Genomic DNA, 23,731 nt, shown 5'->3' with positions numbered 1-23,731 from the left:
TATTTTAGAATTAGTTTTACTAGTATAAGTATTTAACCCAATAAATAATTTAATTTAATAATTTAAAAATAACCTAATTTAATGCTTATTATTTCAGCTTTTTCTTTAGGGTGTGAGACACATAAGGCTAAGATGTCCCTATTCTGGTGTGAATCCACCTTTCCTTTCTTTTCCACGTCCCTCCTTAGATGGATGTGGACATGAGCCACATCCATCTTGCACAGAAAGTTAGGGAGAGGGGGAAGGAGGGCCAGAGAGAGAAATGGTGTGAGTTAACTAAGAGGAGGTTTAAGAGTCTCACTGCAGAGTTCGGGAGGAAAGTAGGGACATAAGACAAGGAGAAACTAAAATAGCTTCACTCTTTCTTCCTCTCCCCTTCTTTTCACTCTCATTTCTTCTCCCCCTATTCTTTTAACTCTCACACACCCTACCACTAACCCTTAGAGCTCACCATTCCCTGTAGGCAAGTTAAGCAGTAGATACAAAGCACTCCACCAAAAAAATTAAATCATTTGATGGAGAGTTGTGGGGATATTAAAATGATCTGTTCTCTCTCCTGTGTTCGCTGAGATGGGCCACTTTACATTACAGTACAGTCATTTAAATTAAGTAATTCAGCTTAAATCAGACTTGTGGTCATTTTTCAATAACCAGGGGTCATGAATATATTATTGTGTTTACACTGTCTTTATAACCAGACTTTTAAAATGTCATATGTATACCATGATTTGGCTCTACTCTCTCAGGCACAGGGGTGATATTAGCCAGAAGCTCAGCTCTACACAGCAGCCCAATTTGGGACTGGTCTCCTGGCTAAAATAAGAGAACGATTAGTACAACTCCTTTTCCAAAAAAAAAAAAGGCAGGACGCTGTGTAAAATGAAAATAGAATCAGAATGCAAAGATTTACAAATCTCAGAAACCAGCATTTTATTCACAGTACAACATAGAAAGCATATCAACTGCTGAAAGTGAGACATTTTTACCATTTTTACCTTGGGAGAAAAAAGTCTGGAAAAGTAAATTGTACTTAAAAGAAACAGCTGGAGTAACATGTTGCAACTTTTTAGAATAATTGCCAACAGGCCAGTACATGATTGAGGATCAAAAGAGCAACTTAGAGAAGCAGAGTGTCTCATAAAGAAAGACTGCCAGCGGTAAAACGATCTGCAAAAGTGCATCTAGAAATTGTGCAGTTTCAGATTAATGCGTTTTCATATAAAATGTGAATCAAATGATTTAGAGAATCTGGAGACATATCTGTGCACAAGGAACGAGGCCAAAAATTAGTATTGGATCCCTGTAAACTTTATACTCTTATGCAGCATTGCATTAAAAACAGGCATCATTCTATCACTGCATGGGCTCAAGAACACTTCCAGAAATCATTGTATGTGAACACAGTTCACCGTGCGGTCCACAACGGCAGGTTAAAGCACTTGCATGCAAAGAAGAAGCCATATGTGAACCTGAGCCCAACACACTGCTATTTTCTCTGGATCAAAGCTAATTCAAAATGGACCTGGTAAATGTATGCTGAAATGCTGAAAGGTATATACAAGATTCAGAGCAGTGTTTGCTCCAAACCAGATGTTATCTATTTCATGGAAGACCTTGCATATCTCAGCAAGAAATTGCTAAACTGCACACTGCATCTATAACAAAAGCATTGATTCATAGTTGAAGAGTCTTGGTGCTGAACTGCCCTGCTTGCACTCCTGATTGTTCCCCACTTGGAAACATATTTTGCAAAATGAAACGTAAAATAGGACAAAGAAGACCTAGGACTGTTAAGCAGCTTGAATCCTATATCAGAATAAAATGAGGCAACCTTCCTCTCCCAAGGCTCACTTGCAACATTTAATATACTTCTGTGTTATTATGAGTTAAATGGTTCATGAGATTAGCAAACCACTGCAATCATTTCTAATTTACATTTTAACACAGCGTGCCAACATTTTTTAAATGGGGGTTGTATTTCACTGAAGCTTTTCACTCTAAAGTCAGATGATTTGTGCTGGGTTGTTTTTGGTGTTGTGCCACACAGGGCTGCAGATCCATTCACCTTCACTGCCAGAAGCACCGATTATTCAAATCAGCATCTGCGTTGTTGAAAGAAAGACAAATTCTCCACGTGTGAGATTGATTGCTCATTTAACAAGAAACCATTTGTAGTCCAATTGGATGTAACTGAAAGTGAATGGACTTCAGGCTTTGAGCTGAAAAATACTCCAGATGACTTGTCACTGACGTGTCTCTCTTTTCTTCAGGCTCTGCCCTACGTGGCACTACTTATAGTGATGCTATTCTTCATATACGCTGTCATCGGCATGCAGGTAAGCTTGTGTCATGTGCCCTTATTTCACTCTCTGTCTCCTTCTCTCTCCTATAGCAAGCCTTCGTCCCGTGTCTGTCTCCTTGGAGTTTTGTCATCCAGAGTTCCTGTTTGGTCCCGTTGTCATTCTCTCTTCCTCCTAACTGTTGTTTTCTGGTATTGTTTGACTTTGCCTCAGTGTCTTTCTCTTTTCTCTTCTACAAACTCTTGTATGTTTTTTTCACTGATGATGAGTAGGAAATGCTTTGATTTGATTTGCCGGGGCCAGCTTGCCTGTAATTCTGATTGACCTCCTCTTGCCATTGCTGACATCATGTGCTGTGTGCTGTGACTACTTCCCCCACCCTACTGTGCAGATGTTTGGTAAGATAGCTCTGCGGGACCATACGCAAATCAACAGGAACAACAATTTCCAGACATTCCCTCAGGCAGTGCTGCTACTCTTCAGGTGAGGAAGATTACTACACTCATTAAACATGATTAGTTCACACTTCTGCCCCTCTTTTTCTACATATTTTCTAAATTCCCTTTTCACCTGATACCTTCTGATCTTCAACATCACAGTTGTCTCTCTTTAACAATCTGACATCTGTAATTCCACATACAATTTCTCTTTTTTTCCCTTTTTTTATTTCTATTTGCAATGAAAATTTGAGTATATTTTCATCATCACTGACAGTTTATGACAGCAGTGGCTTAACTAAATGCCAGGATACCTGTAAATGTCACACTGTAAATTTATTTGACTCTATGACTTGACTCTGCAAAGGAGCTGATGTTTTAGCAGCTTTCATAGACCATGTTACTGCCACTGATTAAAAAAGTTAAAGCTGTAAATTCTAACCACTGATCTCCAAAATGTCACGGTTTGAGGATGACACCTTCTGCATAGCTTTCTGGGGAGACTGTTGATACTATATTTCACTGCCCGGATCCACGCCCAGAATATTTTCTGTCCTATGTGCATGCTTTGATGATAAGATTCCATGCAGGGGACAAAAGAAAACAAGAAAATAAATGGGATACAAAAAAAAAGATGGATTAAATATATTCAGTAGTGCGCATTTTGAAATTATAGGGCTGTTAGTCCTTGACTTGTTAAGTGGTTTGTTGGCTTGCTTTGATTTATTTATAGCAGGATTCCCAAAAAAGTTGAAAATCTAATTAGTGGCGGGGCATGGTCCAACTCAGGTGATACGTTTATGCTGTTGATCCAAGTTTTTTTTTTATGATAAGCCATGGCAGAGAGATTCCTCAAGTCCGTTCACGTTCTAGACAGACACCTGCATGGAATATATTTCAGCATTGGGCTTTCATTCAGAAAGACATCATACTTAGTATGTACTCTTAAGTAAGAAATTCACCTTTCAATCCCTCACGTTTAGTTTGTAGTTTGTGAGATAGTAACAAACAGTACAAACTTTACTGAGAAATAATTGCAAACCCCAAGAAAAGTTAAAAAGCAGTGAAGTATTCAGAACAGAGGACAGATATAGCTTCAGCAAATTCTCATTTTACTGTGACATAAAACACAAAGTTTTGAATTTTTATTGTTGCTTTCTAAATTCAATGTATGAGCATATGTGTGTTTTATTGCAACTGTAACTGTTCCCACTTTTCTTTACATGTGTTTGTCTCTCCCTCTTTTCATCTTTGTAACTATATGTGTGTCACTGCATACATGTATGCTTTTACGCATACATACACACATATGAGTGTTTCTTTTTATTTTCTTATGTATGTGTTTCTTTTATGTAATTGTATCTGCATGCATCTGCCTCGATGTGCGTTGGGATGCATGCTTGCTTTTTGTATCAGATGTGCAACAGGCGAGGCCTGGCAGGAGATCATGCTGGCGTGTTCACCCAATCGACCATGTGAGAAAGGGTCGACCAATGAAAACAGCTCGCCTTATGAGGACTGTGGCAGCCAGTTTGCTATCATTTATTTTGTCAGCTTCTACATGCTTTGTGCCTTTCTGGTGAGTACAGAAGACAAATCAAGCAAGGTTTACATTTTAACTGGAAATTAAACAATTTAATTTGATTATAGTGTTCACTAATTTCCTAATCACAGTTTTCCTTTGATAAATAGTATTTAAAATGGCAGTTTACTTTAAATTGTACATCAATAAGTTTAAGAGGAACTATGTAGGAGGTGACAACTATTATCAACAGCAGATTTAAAATACAGTGACTGACTGATTCCTACTGCTGCCCAGATCATCAACCTGTTTGTGGCTGTTATCATGGACAACTTTGATTACCTGACACGTGACTGGTCAATCCTGGGACCGCATCATCTCGACGAATTTAAGAGAATATGGGCTGAATATGACCCAGAAGCTAAGTGAGTTTACAGAGTACAGACAAGACATTTCATCCGAATGACCATCCTGATACTGAGTTTCCACAATGTGACCTCTTTGCTGTTTTCAGGGGGAGGATAAAACATCTTGATGTGGTCACTCTGCTCCGGAGAATTCAGCCTCCTCTTGGTTTCGGGAAGCTCTGTCCACATAGGGTTGCGTGCAAGGTAGACATAAATATACAGTACCACAAATTCCTTAACTTGGTACCCTGGCTGCAGAGCTGTAGAAAATGTACATCTCAAGAGGAATTTCAGACTATAATTTCCTGTTATTTCTCATAGCCAGAATTAAAACCTTTTTTTAAATGTTAAATTGGAAAAAAAAAAATAAATAAATGACGGTGTTGAGCTGTATGAACAGCTGATAAAACCCTCTACTGTGACTCAAATGGCACAATACATACATGCATTTCTGCATTTCTTACATGTAAAGAAAAAATCTCTTGAAACCTCTCCTAAGGGATGCGTGTCCAGCTACTGTCTGCTTTTTTTCAATAAACTCTGCCAGTCTACTCTGGCATCTGTAGGAAGATGGCCTTGTTGAGATGAATACATTTATACATTTTTGTGATCCAGAATGATTCTGTGTGTTTCATCTCATTTAGCGTCTGGTGTCGATGAACATGCCTCTGAACAGCGATGGAACGGTGATGTTCAACGCTACACTGTTCGCCTTGGTCAGAACTGCACTCAGGATCAAGACAGATGGTAACACACACACACACCGACAAACATTTGATACGGCTGTACAAGCACAGGGGAAAAATATACACAGTAGTAGCTCATCATCATATGAACAAAACAGGTTTGATTAGTAAGTGAAATAATTAGGGTTTGTGAGCATTTTGATAGTGGGAGCGAAGGGAACCAAATTTTGCATTATCTACTTTATGTACACTTTGCGTTGCATCTGCAGGCAACTTGGAGCAGGCTAATGAGGAACTGAGGGCAATTGTGAAAAAGATCTGGAAGCGAACTAGTATGAAACTCTTGGATCAAGTAGTGCCCCCTGCTGGTGGTATGTATGCACGACAGCTTCAAATTAAACAAACTTGCAAACCTCTTTGAGTGACCAAACCCTTTACAGCAGACTGCATTAACTTTTTTTTAAAAATTTATATCTTGTGATACATTTTTCATGTATTTTGATATGATAACTTTATTTTTACCAGATGATGAGGTAACAGTCGGGAAGTTCTACGCCACCTTCCTCATCCAGGAATATTTCCGCAAGTTTAAGAAGAGGAAAGAACAAGGGCTTGTGGGCAAAGTGGCTCCCAAAACAGCCCTCTCTCTGCAGGTACATGCAGAAGTTTTGTTTACACTTAATTAAAAAGTTGTGCCATATTATCTTTAGTGTCAGGAATTAAAAATAAACAACGGTGATTTTATGTAATTATGGCTTGCGTTGATATAGTATGCTTTTTCTTTTATAAATAACTATAAATAGAAAACAAGCAGCCGTTTTACGGTGTTTGGTCTGTGTGTAGGCGGGCCTGCGGACGTTACACGACATCGGTCCAGAGATTAGGAGGGCGATTTCTGGAGACCTGAACGTGGAGGAGGAGCTAGATAAAGGCCTGAAGGAGTCCCAGTCAGCTGCATCTGAGGATGATATCTTCAGGGTAAAGGTCGGATACACACACCCTCAGTCACTCTCCAAAGAGAGAAAAAGAGAGATGCCAGATCAGCACCAGCTTGACGCTCCATGCCACTACATGAACATGCCTGCATGTGCTCAGGATCTAGAAGACATTTATTTGACCGAGCCGCATGTTCCACTACAAAGCTTGGCTACATAATACTGCAGATACTGAGCAACAATTTTACCATTTGGGTTTTTACATCGCATCAGTAATGACAAAATACAGATGTATATTCAAAAGAATAGAACTCACAGTGACTTTGCATCAATTAAATGGGCTCTGCAAGTCTTTTGTACATATGAAAACACACAAAGCTTCTTCCCCAATATTAACAACAGGGTGAGTTGATCAGCCTTCCATTTTCACTATCATTGCAATTTTCATATGCTCATTTTCACTTGCTGCAGTACTTTTTCCCATTGACTTTGAGTACTTAACACAGACAAGAGCAACTGCTTCTATAAATCCTTTTGCAACAGTGGCTAACTGGATAGGAAATTTGTCACCTTCTAATAGCTTCCTGATATCAGGATTAAGCACCTGGTTCATTATATCTGAGCATTCTGCTTCCTTATCAGAGATTTCTTCTGTTAATACCCAGGCTTTGTTAGTGTTTAAAAGTCTTTGTTTTGCATTCTTATGGCTGAATAAGGTTGCATTGTTGAAAGCCATTAATGTGACTGGTGTAATTATGATGTTTTTGACACTATAAAGAGATCATTTAAAAATAATTTCAACTTCCTGTGTTGCTCTACTGCTTTCCTCTTCTCATCGCAAATTTCTGCCTCTCCATCTTTCTGTCTTTTTCCATCTCTTCTCTTGCTCTTTTCAACCCACAGCGTACTGGTGGCTTGTTCGGCAACCATGTTAGCTACTACAACCAGAGCGATGGCCGTGGTTCATTTCCACAATCCTTCACCACCCAGCGTCCACTGCATATCAGCCAGAAAAGCTCCCCCTGCGAAGGCGAGAGCCCGTCTCATGAGAAGCTCATGGACTCGACCACCTTTACCCCTTCCTCTTACTCCTCATCAGGCTCCAATGCCAACATCAACAATGCCAACAACACTGGCATGACTGGGGTGACAACCCAGGGTATCAGTCGATTCCCGAGCCCATCTATTAGCACTGTGGACGGGCACACAGGGCAGCCTCTCACGCCCATACTACTGCCAAGGTCTGCATGGTGCTTCCCTCCAAAAAGGTGAGTACAGGCTGGAGGGCCGTTTTCATATTGGGCAGTTTTTTTACTTTATGGTCTTTTATTTCTTTCTTACTTTAAGTACTGGAACGGCAGGATTGTCTTGTCCTTCCTTCATGAGAAAAAAGTTGCCATAATTAACAACTTCACAATTCCTTATGGACATAAATGACTACACTGTTTCCTTCCCTTTCTTTTTATTACCTGCTTTCTCTCCTTGTCTCTTGTTTCTGGTGGCAAGCAGGATGTTTTATGACACCCTCATGCGGTATGTTGTCAGGGGTCAGAGAGAGAATGTGTGTGTGTGCTGACCAACGTGTGCAAAAATATATCATGATGCTGTATAAAATTGCATAGCTGTCAAGGTGCAACTGTGGCACTTGTTGCTTAGCACATATTGCTTTGGTTACTATAGCAAAAGTCAGGCTTCATGCTGCTACTATAAAATCAGCTATCAAAGCCATAGATAGACTGTTTGGTGCAGAGTGGCCAAACCTCTCTTATCAAGGGCTTCTGTTGCTGCTTTTTTATTGTATGTTCTTGCAGGTCTGGGTTAGACACTTGTCCCTGATCTGCACAGAAATTTCAGCCTGTGCAAACATCTGAAAGCTCATACTTTTCTGCAGTTCACATAGCACAGTTCCTTTGTTGTGTAACTGGAAAATTCAGATACAAAACTTACAGTAACTAATGTGTTGTCATGTTAAGATGCAAGGACCTAAAACTGGTCTGTCTATAATATGGTTTGTCTAATACTTGGTCCAGAGCAACATCTCGTTACCTACAGTCTTAGTTTCTGCAAAACTTGCTTGTGTGTTTTCAAATTTGTCCTTTATATATGATTGCATGAAAGAGTCTCATGATGATCTACAGTAAATGACAAACTTTAAAGCACAAAGAAATTTAAGAATAGCAAAGTCGTTGATACATTTACTCATTCCTTCTGCGTCCTTTTTTTCTGTTGCAGGGTTTGATAAATATTACACCCTCTTTGGGTCTCAACCAAGCTTTAAACTTTAGATAGTAGTTTGCTAGCTTGTAATATGTGTCCATGATGCCTTGATTGTAGTTAAGTAGACTTTTTTCCCATTAATTTTCCCTAATTAAAGACAATACATAATCAAGAATTAAGTGTTTCATGACATGCAAATCAAAGTATAAGCTTTCTGATCTTCTTTGCATTGATGGATTAAGCAGCAGGTTAACTTGCACGCAGATACGATAAGTCATCAAAAACAGTCCTTGTCAATATTAACTGAATACTGCTCTAACCCAGAGTTTCTTATGGAGCCCCTAAAAAGCTGATTAAAGGGACATCGTGACATTTTGATATTTTATCTGTTTTCTCCTCACCAGGCTGTTCTCAGGAATCATTTATATTTTGCTGTCCTAAAATGGATTAAAAAATAATTCATGTATTTGAAATTTGCCTTTAAAAATGTCATCTTCTGCAGACTACACAATTATTTTTTTTAATTTAAAACCTGTTTCGGGGAAATTGTTGCTTTTAATCAATCTGGTGAAGAAGGAAAGGATTAAAATTCAAATGTCGGAACGCTTCCTTACGGCTTAAGTCTGGAGTATGAGACAGATGTGACTGCTGAGAGGACATCTTTGAGATGCAAAGTGTAAGAGTTTTCTTGGCTTTTCTGTTGTGAAAAAAGCCTCTCATTCCTTGACTTTGTCAGCCACCAGTAGAAGTTAAAGTACCTATTAATTTTTACCTGTAAGGTTACTGCTTTCTGAGGGTTAGCTAGCAACATTGGTACAAACAATGTCAGTATTGTGTCCTCTTCTTTGTTTTCTAAAGATGTCTGAACTTCAGTCTTGTTATCATTTGTCATATTCCAGTTGTTGCCTTTAAAGCTATTCATCATTTTTGCTTCAACAAAACAGCTGCAATCCCCACCTGCTTCTCCTCAGACTCTTTCTTCTTCTATTCCCTCTGTTTCCTACATGCAATAGTGACGCCTCCATGGGTTTCTCAATCTCCTCCTCTTAAGCTCCTCACTGACTTTTTTGCTAATCAGCTGCTTTTTTTCTGTGTTTACATCTGTTTGACTATTTGTCTACATGTTTCTCCATCTGTGGTGTGTGTTTATGTTAATTTTGTGTTTTTGTTTGTTTGCTCGTATGTTCGTTTGCTTGCCTGCTTATCTGTAGCTCGGATTCGAGTGACAGTCATCTGCCAATCATCCGAAGAGGGGAGGGGTCAACAGAGGAGACATACGATGAGAGTTATGGTGACGACAGGGAGTACCACGAAGATGACCACTCGCTTTCCTCTGACATGTACTGCTGAAAAATTCTCACAGTTTAGTCTTCATCTCAAAGTTTTACTTGTTCAAGTGGTCGGTCTGACTTTTCTCTGTGCGTTTGTGTGCTTATTAGGTTGGTGTATCAGGATGACACATGTAAGCAGCTGACTCCCATGGAGGAAGCAGTAGAAGTCGAGGACACAAGAGGAGGTGGAGGTTGGCAGTCTCCACGAAGAGTTTTCCTCTGCCCAACCTCTCTGGGTGAGTACACACAAAGGCACAGATGGAATTATTTCCTTGCCGTCGTCCTTGTTCATACAGTGTTCGTAATAAACAAATTTGTACTTTTTGTGTTGTGTATGTTAGTTCGGAGATCGTCCTTCCATTTGGAGTGTCTCCGGAGACAGTCAAGGCCCGACGTCTCCCAGAAGACGACTGTACCCTTACATCTTGTACATCACCAGGTAGTAAATATGCATTCTAGATACTACACATTTGGTTAAAGTCTGAGCTTTTCTTAAGCAGGTATAAGGTAACCCTGTCTCCTTCTCAGGCTCTGGCAGTGGCAGGGTTGAGTCCTTCTCTGCTGGGAAGAAGCCACTCACCTACGCTCTTTAGCCGGCTGTGCTCCACACCTCCTGCCAGTCCCACAGGTAGAATTTGTCCTTTGCATATATCAAAGGCAACACATCTTGTCAGCACACACAATTACACCTACATCTAATGAGGGACAAAACATACCACTGAAACCAGAACAGGGAATTTGAAGCATGTAGTGTAAAAGTTTTGTTATTGTTCTTGCTGAGATAGGTTTGTTATCCTTTCTTTGCCTTTCTAGCCCATTGCAGTGATGCCTCCTATCAGCAAGTTCCCTCTCTGAGGTTAGAGGGCTCCAACTCCCATGAAAAGCTTAATACCAGCTTGCCCTCTGTCAACTGTGGGCCTTGGTGAGGCTAAATACATTGAAAATATGTAGCCGTTACATTTAAGTCAAAGTTACAGTTTGAATGATAGTTTCTAGAACAACAATGCTTTTTATTTAACAAATGCGTTCCTCCCAGGTACAACGACAGTAATGGGAACAGCCGGGCGCCCAGCCCTAGCATGAGAGTGTCCAGTCAAAGAGCACCACGACCGGTATCACTCACAGTGCCCTCACTTTTGGGGAAAGACCCTAGCTCACTGTCTCATGGCAGTGCAGGCAGTCTGGTGGAAGCGGTGAGTCTTTACTGTGGAGATTATCCTTGACTTAATATTCAACCTGTTCTCAACAACAGCAGCCAGAAAAACATTAAAAGATTAACATTAAAGCTCTTCTTTCCAACTCCTCCATTCCTCTTTTTCCCACGAACCTCTCTTAAGGTCCTTATATCGGAAGGTTTGGGTCGTTTCGCACAGGACCCATCGTTCATTGAGGCGACCAAAGCCGAGTTGGCGGATGCCTGTGACATGACCATTGAGGAGATGGAGCAGGCCGCCAACAACATTCTCAATGGCAACACCCCCACAAACACCACATCCAACACCTCTTCCACCTCTCAGCACAGCCCTAACGGCAACCTCCTGCCCTTCCACACGGCTGCAGCAGCAACACATAGGGACCGAGTTGTCGGCTTGAGTCCAGGCGAAAGTGGGGCAGAGGCTGGAGGGAGCCGTGGCTCCATCCACGGCCCATCCTCTATAGAGGAGCGGCAGGAGCTGCTTGCCAGTGGAAGAGGGAGGGAAGAAGAGGAGGAAGAAGAGGCAGCAGGGAGGGAAGAGGAGCACCACAGAAGTTCAGTCGTGATTGCAGGAGCGCGACAGAGGAACAGCAGGCTTTTGGATGATGAGGATATGGAATGTGTGACGAGCTTGTAGATGTCGCCTCAACTGGTTCAATCAACGAACTGGCCCCCCCAACATCAGAGACTGACGTTTGTCAGTGCTGGTTAACAGCGCCGTGGCTGGCTCTGTCTGTCCCCACAGTTCACACACACTCACTTACACACACTGTCGCTCTGGACAATGGCGGCCAGTGATGCAACCTTCAACACATGGTTATGACTTTGTGGGTTTATGTAAGTTAGTATGTGTGTGAATGTTTGTAGTAAAGTATACCAGACTATATACTATCTGAGTGTGTGCGTGCGTGTGTTTTTCTATATGATTTTCTCTATTTCTACTTGTATGTGGGTGTTCTCCACACGTGTCTGAGTGTGGCTCTAAAGTGCCTCACAGTTTTATCATGTCCTCAAATTGTGAAGAGCAGAAAAGTAGAGACAAGCAAAAATAAAAATAAAAACAAAAAAAATTACAGAATGAAGGAAAGGTAGACGGGAAACAACAAAGGCAGGAAGTCCCTTGATGGATTTGCTGCAAATTACATAATATGTTAATGTTTTCATGTCCAATGCCTACTGTGGTGGTGTGTTATTGTTGTTTGTCTGGCCGCCATGATGCCAGATAGGGGACAGCAGACCAGCTTGTGGAGGGGTCAGTTAAGGATTACAATCTGACCACGTCCACTCGAGGTCACAGGTCAACTCCTCCTTCTTGGTTTAGTGATGATGAAGCGCTGTATTGAGTAAAACGGGGGTGAGAAAAACCTGTTTGAAATCTTATTTCTCCTCCTCTTCCAAAGCTACGGAACCTTGGAGCACAGCCCTGCTAGTCCGGAGGTGGGATTAAGGTAACACACCACCCCTGGCCAAGGGGGGAAGGATTTGAGAGATGGTCCAACAGCCACATTGCTGCAGGGGGGCCACAGGCAGATAGACACTCTCTCGCCAGCAGGATGCTAGCCAGCTTTTTTTCCAGTTGGTCAGTGAAACTCCAGCAAGAGACAAACTCACCTTGTCTGTCACCTTGATCTGGCTTCACCTCCACCACCTCTTTTCCTTGTTTGGCCACACCAACTTGCTGCCCCAAACAGGAAATAAGAAAAGCATTTGGTGGCTTAGAGACAGCGAGCCTCATTCTCTGCCTCATACCTCACTGTTCTACACTCCTTCTTCTATCCTTCCTCCCTTCTATTTGGCTATTTTGCCATCCCACTCTCTCTTCATTGCGGAGTGTTTCTGATTTTTCAGCCCTCGGGGAGGTGTGTGTTTGTCCTGCAGGGCGACTTAGATGGAAGGCGGAGGAGAAAATGGGAGTGATGATTGGAAAGAAAACAGACTCCGGGAACAGGTCCACACTGGGTCTGCCGTCAGTCAACCTCACTTCCTTCTCCACGACCCTCCTCTTCCTCACAGCTTGGAATCCTGTTGGATTTGCTGCCACATACTCTTTCTACAGACCACGCCCACTATGTATTTAACGGTTCAATATTGTGCAAAACTGGCTAGCCATGACTATTTTGTTTTATATCCATGACGTTATTGGTTTAATTTATCCTTGATTTGTTTGCACAATCGGGGTGCTGGTCTTATAAATGTATTTTTGCTCCGTTTATTATAGAAGAATTTTAAGAGGTTTTAAGTATTGAAGCAGGGCGTAGTGTCTGTGTGCGAGTGTATAACTATATTTGTGCGTTCGGATGCGTGTCTGCGTTTTAGTACAGGATGTATGAGTGTACAAATGTGTGAAATAGTGTGTGTATCTAAGGGGAGGGGGGGGGTCTTTCTCTCTATCAGTATGCACCTTTTACAGATTGTATCTATTTATTTATTTATTTTTCCCAGAAGAGAAAAAAATGTGAGAGAATCTGTATGTGTGTGTGTGTTCAAGTGGTTTTCTTGTGTATTCTAAAAAGCTGATTTTAAGCCTAGACAGTAAATTAAGGTAGCATTACAAGTATGGCGTTATGTGTGGTGTGTGAGTGAACAAGGGTGTGAATGTGTGTGTGTGTGTGTGTAATAATGGGCCTCCTTAACACAGGGTTACCATGGACAGGCATGCTTCCAAAGCTTTGCGGTTTTTAATTTTCAGCCAAGCTGCAGTGTGAGAAGTCGCTCTGTTCTGAACACTAGCCACTGCAAAACTTTTTTTCATCATCCTGTTGAGACGTAGTTAGGTGTGAGGTCTCCAGTGAGGTCAGAGTCAGGGGCACATTTGCATTGAGGAGGAGTTCCAGCATTTTGCAGTTTGGCCAGAAAGTGAGAAGTCAGCTGCTGCTTTTCTGATTCATGGTGGACGGTTGCTCTAAATGACAGAAGCACTAAAATTCATACTGCCATAGTGACACCTTGTGGAAAAACTGGGGGGTGGCACTCTGATCACTTTGCTTTAACACATCCATACCACGTAGTGTCATCTTTTAATGAAAGTTTAACCTCAAAATTAATTATTAGGGCTGGTCTAGAGATGCTGCAAGACTTCTCATCACATCACTTTATCTGAGGCTATATCAAAAAACATTTTATTAAAAATGACATTATTTATTTCCAGCTGGAGAAAAACTGATTTCATTTGTGCGATTTATCCACCTGGTTACCAATCACTGATTGATTATGGTAATTGTTTAAAGTGGGGAAAATTGGATTTGATAAAGATTAAAAAATAGTTAGTTGTGTTGTTTTTTCTAATGAATTATAGGTAGCATTCTGAGATCTTTTTTCTCTTTTATGACTGAGATTTGTTCCTTAAATCTTGTGTGGATCTAAGATCATAGCCAGGTATGGTGTCCAAGCCTCAGTACATCACACACAGCACAGGTCTTGCTTTAAAATTTTATAATTTCTCCAAGAAGCGTTCCTGGTATCTCCAAAATAGCACTTGCACACATAGACACTTTTTTGTATTATTATGTCCAAAACTTTACATTATTTAAAACTCAAATATTCCGCTCAGCTTCCTAAACAGAAAATTTGAAATGTTATAGATGCTCTAACAATCACAATCCCACTGCAAAGACAACTAGAGGAAATATGAAAGAACATCTCAATTTATTTGTTTAGAACAGCAGAAGTGATAATAAAATCATCATATTTTGGTTAGTGCAGTAATATTTCTTTGGTTCTCTCTTATAGGCTCTCAGAAAAATCAAAGTTCTTGCAAGAGCCGTTTGTAATTTAAAGAAACAGGTTTTGAAGACACGTTTTATGAAGAAACAAACTTATGTTAAAAGAAACACTTTTTATTTGATTTACCAATTACTGTTGAGCTCTAATTCCTACATACACAGCAGAGCAGGTTTGTGGCAAGGAAGAGTATGCATAAACACACTGCCATACACTGCATCCTGTGCCAGTGATAGACTTCTGTCATTAATATGCAATCTAAATGTGAATGTTGAGTATGTTTTGTGGCGGTGCTGTTGTTATTTTGTGGTTATGATCATACTGCAACTCTGAGGAAGTCTGTGATGTCACCCTCCCATACATATCCATAAATTGATTAGCGTTTCTTTCAGTTATTTTAAAAGCACCTATTCCCCATGAAAACAAATTGGTAATATAAGCTCTCAGGGCTTTTCATGGTAGGTAGCCCACGTAGTCTATGTTCCAGGACACTTTAGCCAAAAATGTAAAAGTTAGAGAGGCTGATTTGGATGTTGTCAGTTTTTGTGCAGGGCCGGATCCGGCTTTTGTTAAAAGTAGCACAGTCTATCTTTGTGCTTTTGTTTTTGTCTCCACATTTAAGACAATAGGATTTCTTCTCAGACTTATTTATGCTGATTTATTTTTAGAAAACTATTAGTGGAAATTTTCATTTATAGATACAGCAGACATTTGAACTTTAGTTTTTATATCCAAAACTGTTTCATATTATTTGCAAGTTTATCAACAACAGTGAATGTTAATCTCTCAAAGCAGATTAGAAAACCATGAATTGATTGACAGTAGTTACCTGCACAGAACCACTTTCAGATTTGATTCAATTAGAATTGTAAAGTCCCCACAAGTCACCACTTTCTAGTATAATCTCTCAAACTTCATCCATCCATCCATTTTCTTTACCCGCTGATTCCGTCGTTCGGGTCGGGGGGGGACTGGAGTTTATCCCAGCGGTGATCGGGCAAGAGGCAGGGTACACCCTGGACAGGCCGCCAGTCCATCACAGGGCCACACAGAGACAAACGAGACAAACAACCACACACACGCTCACACTCCCTCCTAACCACAGCCCCTCTCAAACTTCATTCAGTTTGAATTCTTCACTTCTTTCATCCTGAAATTCATTTACATATGACAGACATACACTAAAGTGTCAGAGGGGCCACACCAGACTTGATGCGTGTCTCTCAAGGCTCTTCATTCTTTCACTGGTGAGAGATTCAGAAACCTGTGGTGCCCCCGTGTGAAGTGGAGCAGCATTGCAGATTTTATGTGATTTGTGGGTCAGCATGAGCGATGAGCTGTTTTGTTGCAGTGTAATGATATGAGTGGGTGTAATCCTGCAACCCACAAGATATGCAAAAACAATGCAATAACTATGACTGTGTAGGTTCCTGAAGTAAAAATACTTGTGAGAGTGAAAAAAAAAAAAAAAAATTTAAATAAAATCAGCATCATTAAGATGTATTATTTTCTGTTAGTCGCATTTTTAAGTAAACTCAGTGGTTTTCCACACCAGAAAAACCTAAAATACTTGAAATCAGGTACATAACAGTGCAGTATAGTAAAGATGTATTTATTTATCTTACTTGTGCCAGGGTGTTGGTCAAACATGTTTATTAAGACAGTGATCTGAAGCCAGCGTTTTGCTTGTTGATAACCTTGCAGGCTGTGGAGGCACAGTGAGAAAATCTTATTTATTTTTTATTTAATCAGCAGCAAAACAAACTATCTTCTTCTTCCTGTCTCAATGCTTTTGACTGCCTCCTTTTATCTTGTTTTTTTTGGTTTTTTCCAGATATAGTTTTTGGGTTGAGTTTTGTGGGTGTCCCATCAGTATTGCATGAGGTTCACATGTTGATTGAGCTCTCCAGGTTTTCTGATCAGGTTAAGTATCATATCACATAAGTACAGAGTAGCTTTTTCTATTTAGTGTACATATAGTGGTTAAAGTCAGTATTTCTTCTTTTGATGAATAATTAACTTTACAGCAGCAGAGGGGTATTTGGAAGATGATTTTGCATATCTTGTGTCTTCTGGGCTCTTATTTATTTTTTGATTCCTAACCCTTGGAAGTACAGAGATATAATTATCAAATCATCAGACACATTGTAAGCTAAAATACGTTTACTCCTAAGTTCAGACAGGTGTCACTAAAACACGCCTGTGTGTTGCCGTGTAGTCTCTCCTCACTTTTTCTTCATGCTTTCCTCTGCTGTCAAGTGAGAAATTAACCAGTTGGAATTGTTTCTATGAAAAGGACCAAATACCTACTATTTTATTCATGAAACACAGTATTTGTTTTGTCCATCCTGCCAGTTATAGTTAATCTGAACAGATATCTGAACCAACTAGCAAGATAACCACAGGTGTTATTAACAACTTAAATCTTGAGTCACTTACTTTTACTTTTAGTGTGCCGGTTAACCAGCATGCACCAAACTGAGGCTGTGGAGCTGTTACATTATTAATATATTACTCGCACCTGTGTTCTACAAGTCACTACTGTATGTCTGTGCGTGCCTGTGGAGTAGCCACTGTATCGGGCTGATAAGCTGCAGCTGTGTTTGCTGCCTCTCTGCATCTTCTCCTACAGCTAATTAAACTAAAACACCCCCTCTGCACCAAAGAGTGCTGATCAAAGTTAATTTCTTGAAATGGAGGGCAAAAAATCAATAGGCAAAAGGCTTTTGTTTTGACCGACGAATGACAATCTATGTGGCAGTTGATGACAAGAGGAAGATTGGGCTTTTGGTTGAGTAAGACAGTTGGATGATGAGTGTTTGAGAGGATTTTAGATGGTTTTACTTCATCATTGATTGCAGGGTGGTTTAAGTTCTGACAGGGTGAATTATATTCAAGTAATGTTTCTTGTGCATGGGTTTCTCTTAGAGATGTAAAATATTGGTCCTATGTAACTGATATCTTTTGTCTCACCACTAGCTAATGATTGTATATTTTTATATACTATATAGCAAGATATATCTGAATATATAATATTTAATCACCAGAATGTTAGGGGAAGGAACAGGCTTGAAACTTATATGGGAATGTCTTTAGTGAATTATCAGACTTGTTTTATTTAGGCCTGTCGATAGATGGTTAGTATGAAGTCCCACTTTATTGACTGTATTTTTAACCCAAAGGACCCAGTTGGATTCATGTAACTGTACTGAAAGAAAGAAAAAACAGACTTTCTTAGCACATCAAACATACACGATTCGCTTTAAGGACATTTCATATCAAGTTATATTTAACAATCATAAGCGAGACTGCAGGAAATCAGTCCCTCGCCAGTGCTCTGCCACCAGAGATGAAGACCAGAGATAAGACAGTCTTTGTTTAGATTTTAAAGATGATGCAGCAGTAAGATCTGAAGTCCAACATGCTTTTGCTTGTGTTTGTTTATGTTATACGAAGAGGTCTGAAACATGTCAACCTACCAGCAACCTGTCAGCACAGGTCAGAGTCTGGTTATACTCCTACTGTAGCACTGGGAGACACGTCTCTCTAGAACTAGTCCGACATCAGCAAAACACACTGTACACTTTTGAATACACATATTATCTTAGCAACAAACCAAAAATTCCACCCGTAAAGGACTAGATTTCTTTTTGCTTTTGGTCATTGAAATTGTGTAGCTTCTAATTTTTCTTCCAAAATAGAATTTGGAAGACTTAAACTACATCTGTGTAGAGAAAAGAATTCATCTGCATTTCATGCAGAACAGGAAGTAAATAAATAGTCGAGCATCTGGCTTTTTGATCTGAGCGTCACTGAGATCTGATGTTGATTGTTTTCTACACTAAAAGCTTCACATGTAGGCTACAGGCAGCAAAGTGGCTGTTTATTTTGAGAGTGTTAACAGGGGACCTGTGTTTTTCATGTTTATGCAAAAAACATGCCAAATTTAGGATTTAGCCTGGAAATAAACTTTTAGCAACATTCCTTGCAGCAAAGTTGACTTTAAAATGATCTCATTTTGTATCATATACTGGCAGTGAGGAGCAACAAAATCTTATATGATTCTTTTGAGCTGCTGTACATTATTATGATTTGAACTGCTCAGTGTAGAATACACTCATACCATTTGAAAATAATAGGGTTGTGCGTTTATCCTAAAGAAAACACAGATTTATGTTACTGTGCCCTTTTACAGAGCTTGAGGCTGGAGAGCATTTTTCCTCAGATCTCCTCATGTGAATCTATCATTGTTTAAAAAAAAAAGCGCATTATATTTTCTTGGAATTCAAAGTGTTTGTTGATCATGACAAAATATTTTAAGATGACTATTTTGAATATAGATTTTATTATTTTTTCTAGGTAAAATTAGGATAGCCTGTTGAAGAAATCCAATTAAAGCATTGATTCTCTTTTTCCGGAGAAACAAGAGAATCACCTCTTTGTTTTTCTGTTGTACAGATGTTATTTTGACGTCGATACTGATGAAAGCTTTTGGTAAGAAGACAGAAAGTAAAAGGCTGAATATATTATTATATACAAGTTTATTATGCAAGTATATTCTATTTTAGGTATTGAATAATAGATATATATCTAAATAAGATGCTGAATGACAGTTTGGTGCAGGATATTGCAGTCTGTAGGAGGATTGTAGGAACCCTTTGTTATTCAAATAAAAAAGACATGCCCAGATCAGTTTTTCAGGTGCCATGCTCAGTTTTATGAAACTCGACGCAGGCTGGCATTTTCCATATTTGACCAAGAGTACAGATATGTTACTAGTTTAAAAAAAAGAGGCTTCCATGATGTTTAGCTGATAATTGATAAGTTTCCTTTGTCTAAAGATTTGCCTTTGCTGATTGCTGCATGTGCAAAGGTGTCATTTTAAGAAAACACATAAATCCAATAGATGTACAGAGCATGATGATGGTGACAGCGTTGCGTTGAAAGGATTCATCATGATGAAGGGAGCGGGAACCAGACTGTCGAGATGTTTGACGTATTTGTGAGAGTAATCAGTGTTGGCATTACCACATAATACTCACATTTATATTTAAAACCTAGAAATTGGATTCAATTATTTATTCAATCAGTATACTGTGACTCGGACAGCTGCGTTTTCTTCTTTAGTTTTAATGGGGAAACTGACTCTCCTAGCAGCATGTTAGGTCTTGATTGAACTGATCAGAGGTTGGCGGAGCAGCCCTCTTCATGTTGTCTGGGGCTAATAGATGAGATTTGCTTGCCCAATAGGCTTAGAACTAATGTATAGAATAGCTATATATAATGTTCTCATTGTGTAGCAGCACACACAGCAGCACCTTTATGTGAATACTTAGAACGACTGTTTTGATAGGTCCTTGAAAGCCTTGTGTTCATCCCTCATTCTTTATCGGTATGCAAACATTATAATCAACCCTAAATCAGAAAACCCACAAGGCTGGTACCAAACTTGCTTTTTGGGAGAGGAAAGCCACACCCACGGCCTCTTTTTATAACTGCTCATCACAACTATCTAGGGTTTCTAACAGTTACTTTCTTTGGGATTGTAATTCATCAAATGGCTTTGAAGGTTTGGCAGCAGCTTTATGATGATGCGGCGATGGTTCTGGTCTTGAAGCAGCTCGTCCTCACTAGAACCTTGAATGTCTTTGCCTGCATCTGCCTCTTCTCTCTGTTTTTCACATTGCACCAAGTATGATAGCTATTTCCATAAAGTCGTCCCTTGAATGTAGGTCGCAGTGATGCTTGTACTGATGTCTGAAAAAGTTTAGAATTGGGTTTATATTTGGAAATTTGTGTAGTCATCTTGTTCACCATAGACACCACAGGATTGAACTCTTAACTGTCAATTTATCTTTGCCATGACTGATCCAAGATTTGGTTTGTCCTTTTCAGAGCACAGGGTTGGAAATGTCAGTCTTTTGTGTCTGTGGGAGCAAATGCAGCTTTAAAGAAAAAAAAAGAGCATTATCAGTGTTTTCTTTCGTGAGTTACATCTTGTAACTTCAGCAGCAGGACATCCACAGCTCCATAAACAGAAGCGTTTGACGAAAGCGTCTCAGTTCCTTCATTTCAGGAGGAAAAAGGCCAGAGCTGTGTGGCTCTGTTCTCCATTCGTCTTATCATATCGTTTTTCGTCCTCAGTCCCAACTCATTCAAAGTGTTCAAGGGCCTTTGGCAGGACTGAGCAGTTTGTTTTAGTTCTTCCGCGTCGGGGAGAAGTGCGTTATTTATCCTGTTTTTTGTAGGGAGGTGTTCACACAGAGACCAATTTGTTGTATTATTAGTAGTGGCACTACCGTTAAATGTAGTATTTAATAACAGCACTATTTATGGTCAAAATAATGAATTAGTGTGTTATTGTGCTTGCGGTTGCTTTGGAGACAGGTGGCCATTTTGTAACTGAGTTCTTAAACATAAGCCACTCCCCCTCCAATGCAGGAGGAATTTCATTGGTAGTGAGGTTGCTAAGTGACACTGGCTCAAAATCATTTGGTTACCTCAGTTGTCATTTGTCTCCTTGGTGAGAACTGCATGGCCTCACAGTTGACGCACACTTATTTTCTTCTTCTGTTTCTTTTTTCTAAAGGAGAATTATTGATTTTTCTTATTTGTTCATTCATTTCATTTTAGATTTTAGAAAGGGAAAGAATACGAATTAAATAAATCAGAATATTAATTCAATCACTTTTTCTACTCCTATTTTCAATAAAAAGTGAAACGAAAAAAACCAAACAAAAAGTTGATTTGTAAATAAGTCATGTACAGTTTGTATCTGTAACTTGTCAGTCTGTCATTGGTGACAGAGTCTGTCTTGCTTATAACGCACGCTACCAGTAAATAAAAAAGGAAAAAGTATATTTAGACTGTATGGTCCCTTGAAAGCAAGTTTTAAATTAATATCTGATGTATATTCCTGTAACATTGCATTTTTATCTGAGGAATGTTATTAAAAAATTGCAAATAAATTGCATTTCCTAAAGCTGTGTTTTTCTTTGCTTTCCCCAAGTATTAGACCAAAGTCTTCCCAGTGTAGCTTCCCACACCCCTACTGACACCTGCTGGTCGGAAGATGTACTGCCAGGTTATTGTTGGGATATTAGTATTAGAGCTTTCCACAAGTTGAATTGTGAAAGTGCAAAGTGAAAGTGAATTGTGAAAGATGCAGCTGAGAGAAATACAACAATAGAAAACCATTTCACATAATGAAATTAATCTCTTTCTAAACCACAAAATGTGATAAGCTGACATGTTTTTGTTTTTTTTTGCCTTTAATGGATAGGAAAGTCCAGAGAGGCAGGGGGCAGAGAGAGGGGGAACGACACGCAGCACAGGGCCAACCGATGCATGACTCGAACCGGGGCCAGCTGCAGCGAGGACTATAGCCTCTTGTACATGGGGCACCTGCTCAACCCACTACGCCACGGACCACCCTGACATAGCTTCTTTTAGCTTATTAAAAACACAAATCACAAAACTAACAATCTGAAAGGCTTTATGGACTTAAACACAATTAAGATCCAAAACAAGCTGATTGGCAGTTCATCTTCAGACTCCAAATCCTTCACTCACATTCCTGAGTGTCACAGCAGAATAATGAAGTTTCCAAAGCACAGACAAACTATTAAACCTAAACATTTCAAACAAGGAAAGCAAAAACAATATATTTAAATGGTAAAAGTTCACGTGCATTACTATGAGATACGCTGTGCACGTCTCCGGCTCGGTCTGTTCCTGTGGATGAGAAAGCATTGTTTGCCAGCATCTGCTGCTAACTTACAGCTACACTGTTTCCCTCTTGAAACAATTCAGTCTTATTTACACAGCACCAATGTCATCTCAACACACATAAATAATATACTTCAATTCGTTGAAATCATTCACACAGAGCTAATTCAAAAACTATTTCCTAACTGAGGAAACCAACAAATTGCACAGAAACTTCTCTTCAGTCCGATCCTCCATCCTGAGCGCAGGGCAGCTGGGGGCCGAGAGGACAGGAAAGGGGGCACCAGGCCAGGGATACCTGCTGACAATCTATAAATGGATGGATGGATGGTCAAATCAAAATCAAATCAAATCAAATTTATTTATATAGCACATTTCATGTACAAACAATTCAAAGTGCTTTACATAAAATAAAAGCATTGCAGCAGGGAGTGTAAGAAGCATTAAAAATACATAAAAGAATATAAAGAGAAACAAATAAAATAATTTAAATGAATTTAAAAACAAGCTACAGTCTAGATAAGTTAAAAGATATTTCATGCATAGACACATGAGAACAGAAATGTCTTTAACCTGGATTTAAAAATGTCTACATTTGGTGAAAGTTTAATCTCCACTGGCAGTTTGTTCCACTTGTTTGCAGCATAACAGCTAAATGCTGCTTCTCCATGTTTAGTCTGGACTCTGGTCCAGTGTGTGGGTGGAAAATATCACCTTCAGCAACTGACGTGATGAAATGAAAACTGACGGCTTGGTGAACTCACGAAGGAGTGAATAATGAGGTGGAAGCAGAGGAAGGTGAGGACCAACTCAAGGCCACTTTGTTGGTGGAAGTCTACATTTTTAGACTGGGACTGAATCTCTAAGGTTTGTTATGGTGTTTGGGCACATTTATTTCATTGTAAAAAGAAAGTACACATCCCTAAAACCATATTATAGCAACAAGATGAGTTATTTTCACATGTTTTCTTTAAATTTAAAGCGTGTAGACCATGGGTAAGAAGGCACTGTTGGTCCGTTTCTCTGTGTTTTGTTACATTTTTCAAAGCTAAGATTATGAGCTGTTTACATTTAACTGGTGTTTAAAATGTTTTTTGTTTAAATGGCTGTTACAGATGCTGCGTACAGTGATGCCCACTGCTCTTTGATTCCTAAACTAAAAGGTGCAACTTACCTGTTACGCAGATCAGAAAGATGGGGCCAAAAGAAGGAACTCAGACTGGGCTGAGAGGGAAGGCCAGCACCCTTCCCTG

At 39.7% G+C, this 23,731-nt stretch overlaps 1 protein-coding gene across 24 annotated transcripts in view; it reads left to right on the top strand.

The window, feature by feature from the left end:
- cacna1c (calcium channel, voltage-dependent, L type, alpha 1C subunit) overlaps nucleotides 1-21,732 on the top strand; it is a 202,583-nt gene extending 180,851 nt beyond the window's left edge. For 17 of the 24 annotated variants that reach the window (XM_075471781.1, XM_075471771.1, XM_075471776.1 and 14 more), the window contains 18 exons: nucleotides 2,271-2,336; nucleotides 2,692-2,783; nucleotides 4,154-4,316; nucleotides 4,557-4,684; nucleotides 4,774-4,870; nucleotides 5,311-5,413; nucleotides 5,622-5,723; nucleotides 5,878-6,005; nucleotides 6,196-6,336; nucleotides 7,191-7,555; nucleotides 7,797-7,820; nucleotides 9,716-9,844; nucleotides 9,944-10,071; nucleotides 10,177-10,274; nucleotides 10,364-10,463; nucleotides 10,649-10,757; nucleotides 10,872-11,028; nucleotides 11,173-21,732. In XM_075471781.1, the coding sequence (XP_075327896.1) occupies nucleotides 2,271-2,336; nucleotides 2,692-2,783; nucleotides 4,154-4,316; nucleotides 4,557-4,684; nucleotides 4,774-4,870; nucleotides 5,311-5,413; nucleotides 5,622-5,723; nucleotides 5,878-6,005; nucleotides 6,196-6,336; nucleotides 7,191-7,555; nucleotides 7,797-7,820; nucleotides 9,716-9,844; nucleotides 9,944-10,071; nucleotides 10,177-10,274; nucleotides 10,364-10,463; nucleotides 10,649-10,757; nucleotides 10,872-11,028; nucleotides 11,173-11,667 (2,625 nt within the window). In that variant the 3' untranslated portion in view covers nucleotides 11,668-21,732. The remainder of the gene's footprint in view (nucleotides 1-2,270; nucleotides 2,337-2,691; nucleotides 2,784-4,153; nucleotides 4,317-4,556; nucleotides 4,685-4,773; nucleotides 4,871-5,310; nucleotides 5,414-5,621; nucleotides 5,724-5,877; nucleotides 6,006-6,195; nucleotides 6,337-7,190; nucleotides 7,556-7,796; nucleotides 7,821-9,715; nucleotides 9,845-9,943; nucleotides 10,072-10,176; nucleotides 10,275-10,363; nucleotides 10,464-10,648; nucleotides 10,758-10,871; nucleotides 11,029-11,172) is intronic. The other 7 variants (XM_075471782.1, XM_075471785.1, XM_075471761.1 and 4 more) reach the window with 3 other exon arrangements.
- Nucleotides 21,733-23,731: the final 1,999 nt, after the last annotated feature.

The sequence above is a fragment of the Odontesthes bonariensis genome, chromosome 8, assembly GCF_027942865.1.
Source record: "Odontesthes bonariensis isolate fOdoBon6 chromosome 8, fOdoBon6.hap1, whole genome shotgun sequence".
NCBI lineage: Eukaryota > Metazoa > Chordata > Actinopteri > Atheriniformes > Atherinopsidae > Odontesthes > Odontesthes bonariensis.
The sequence above is the reverse complement of the archived record's forward strand: the minus strand, read 5'-3'. Positions and strand labels throughout refer to the sequence as shown.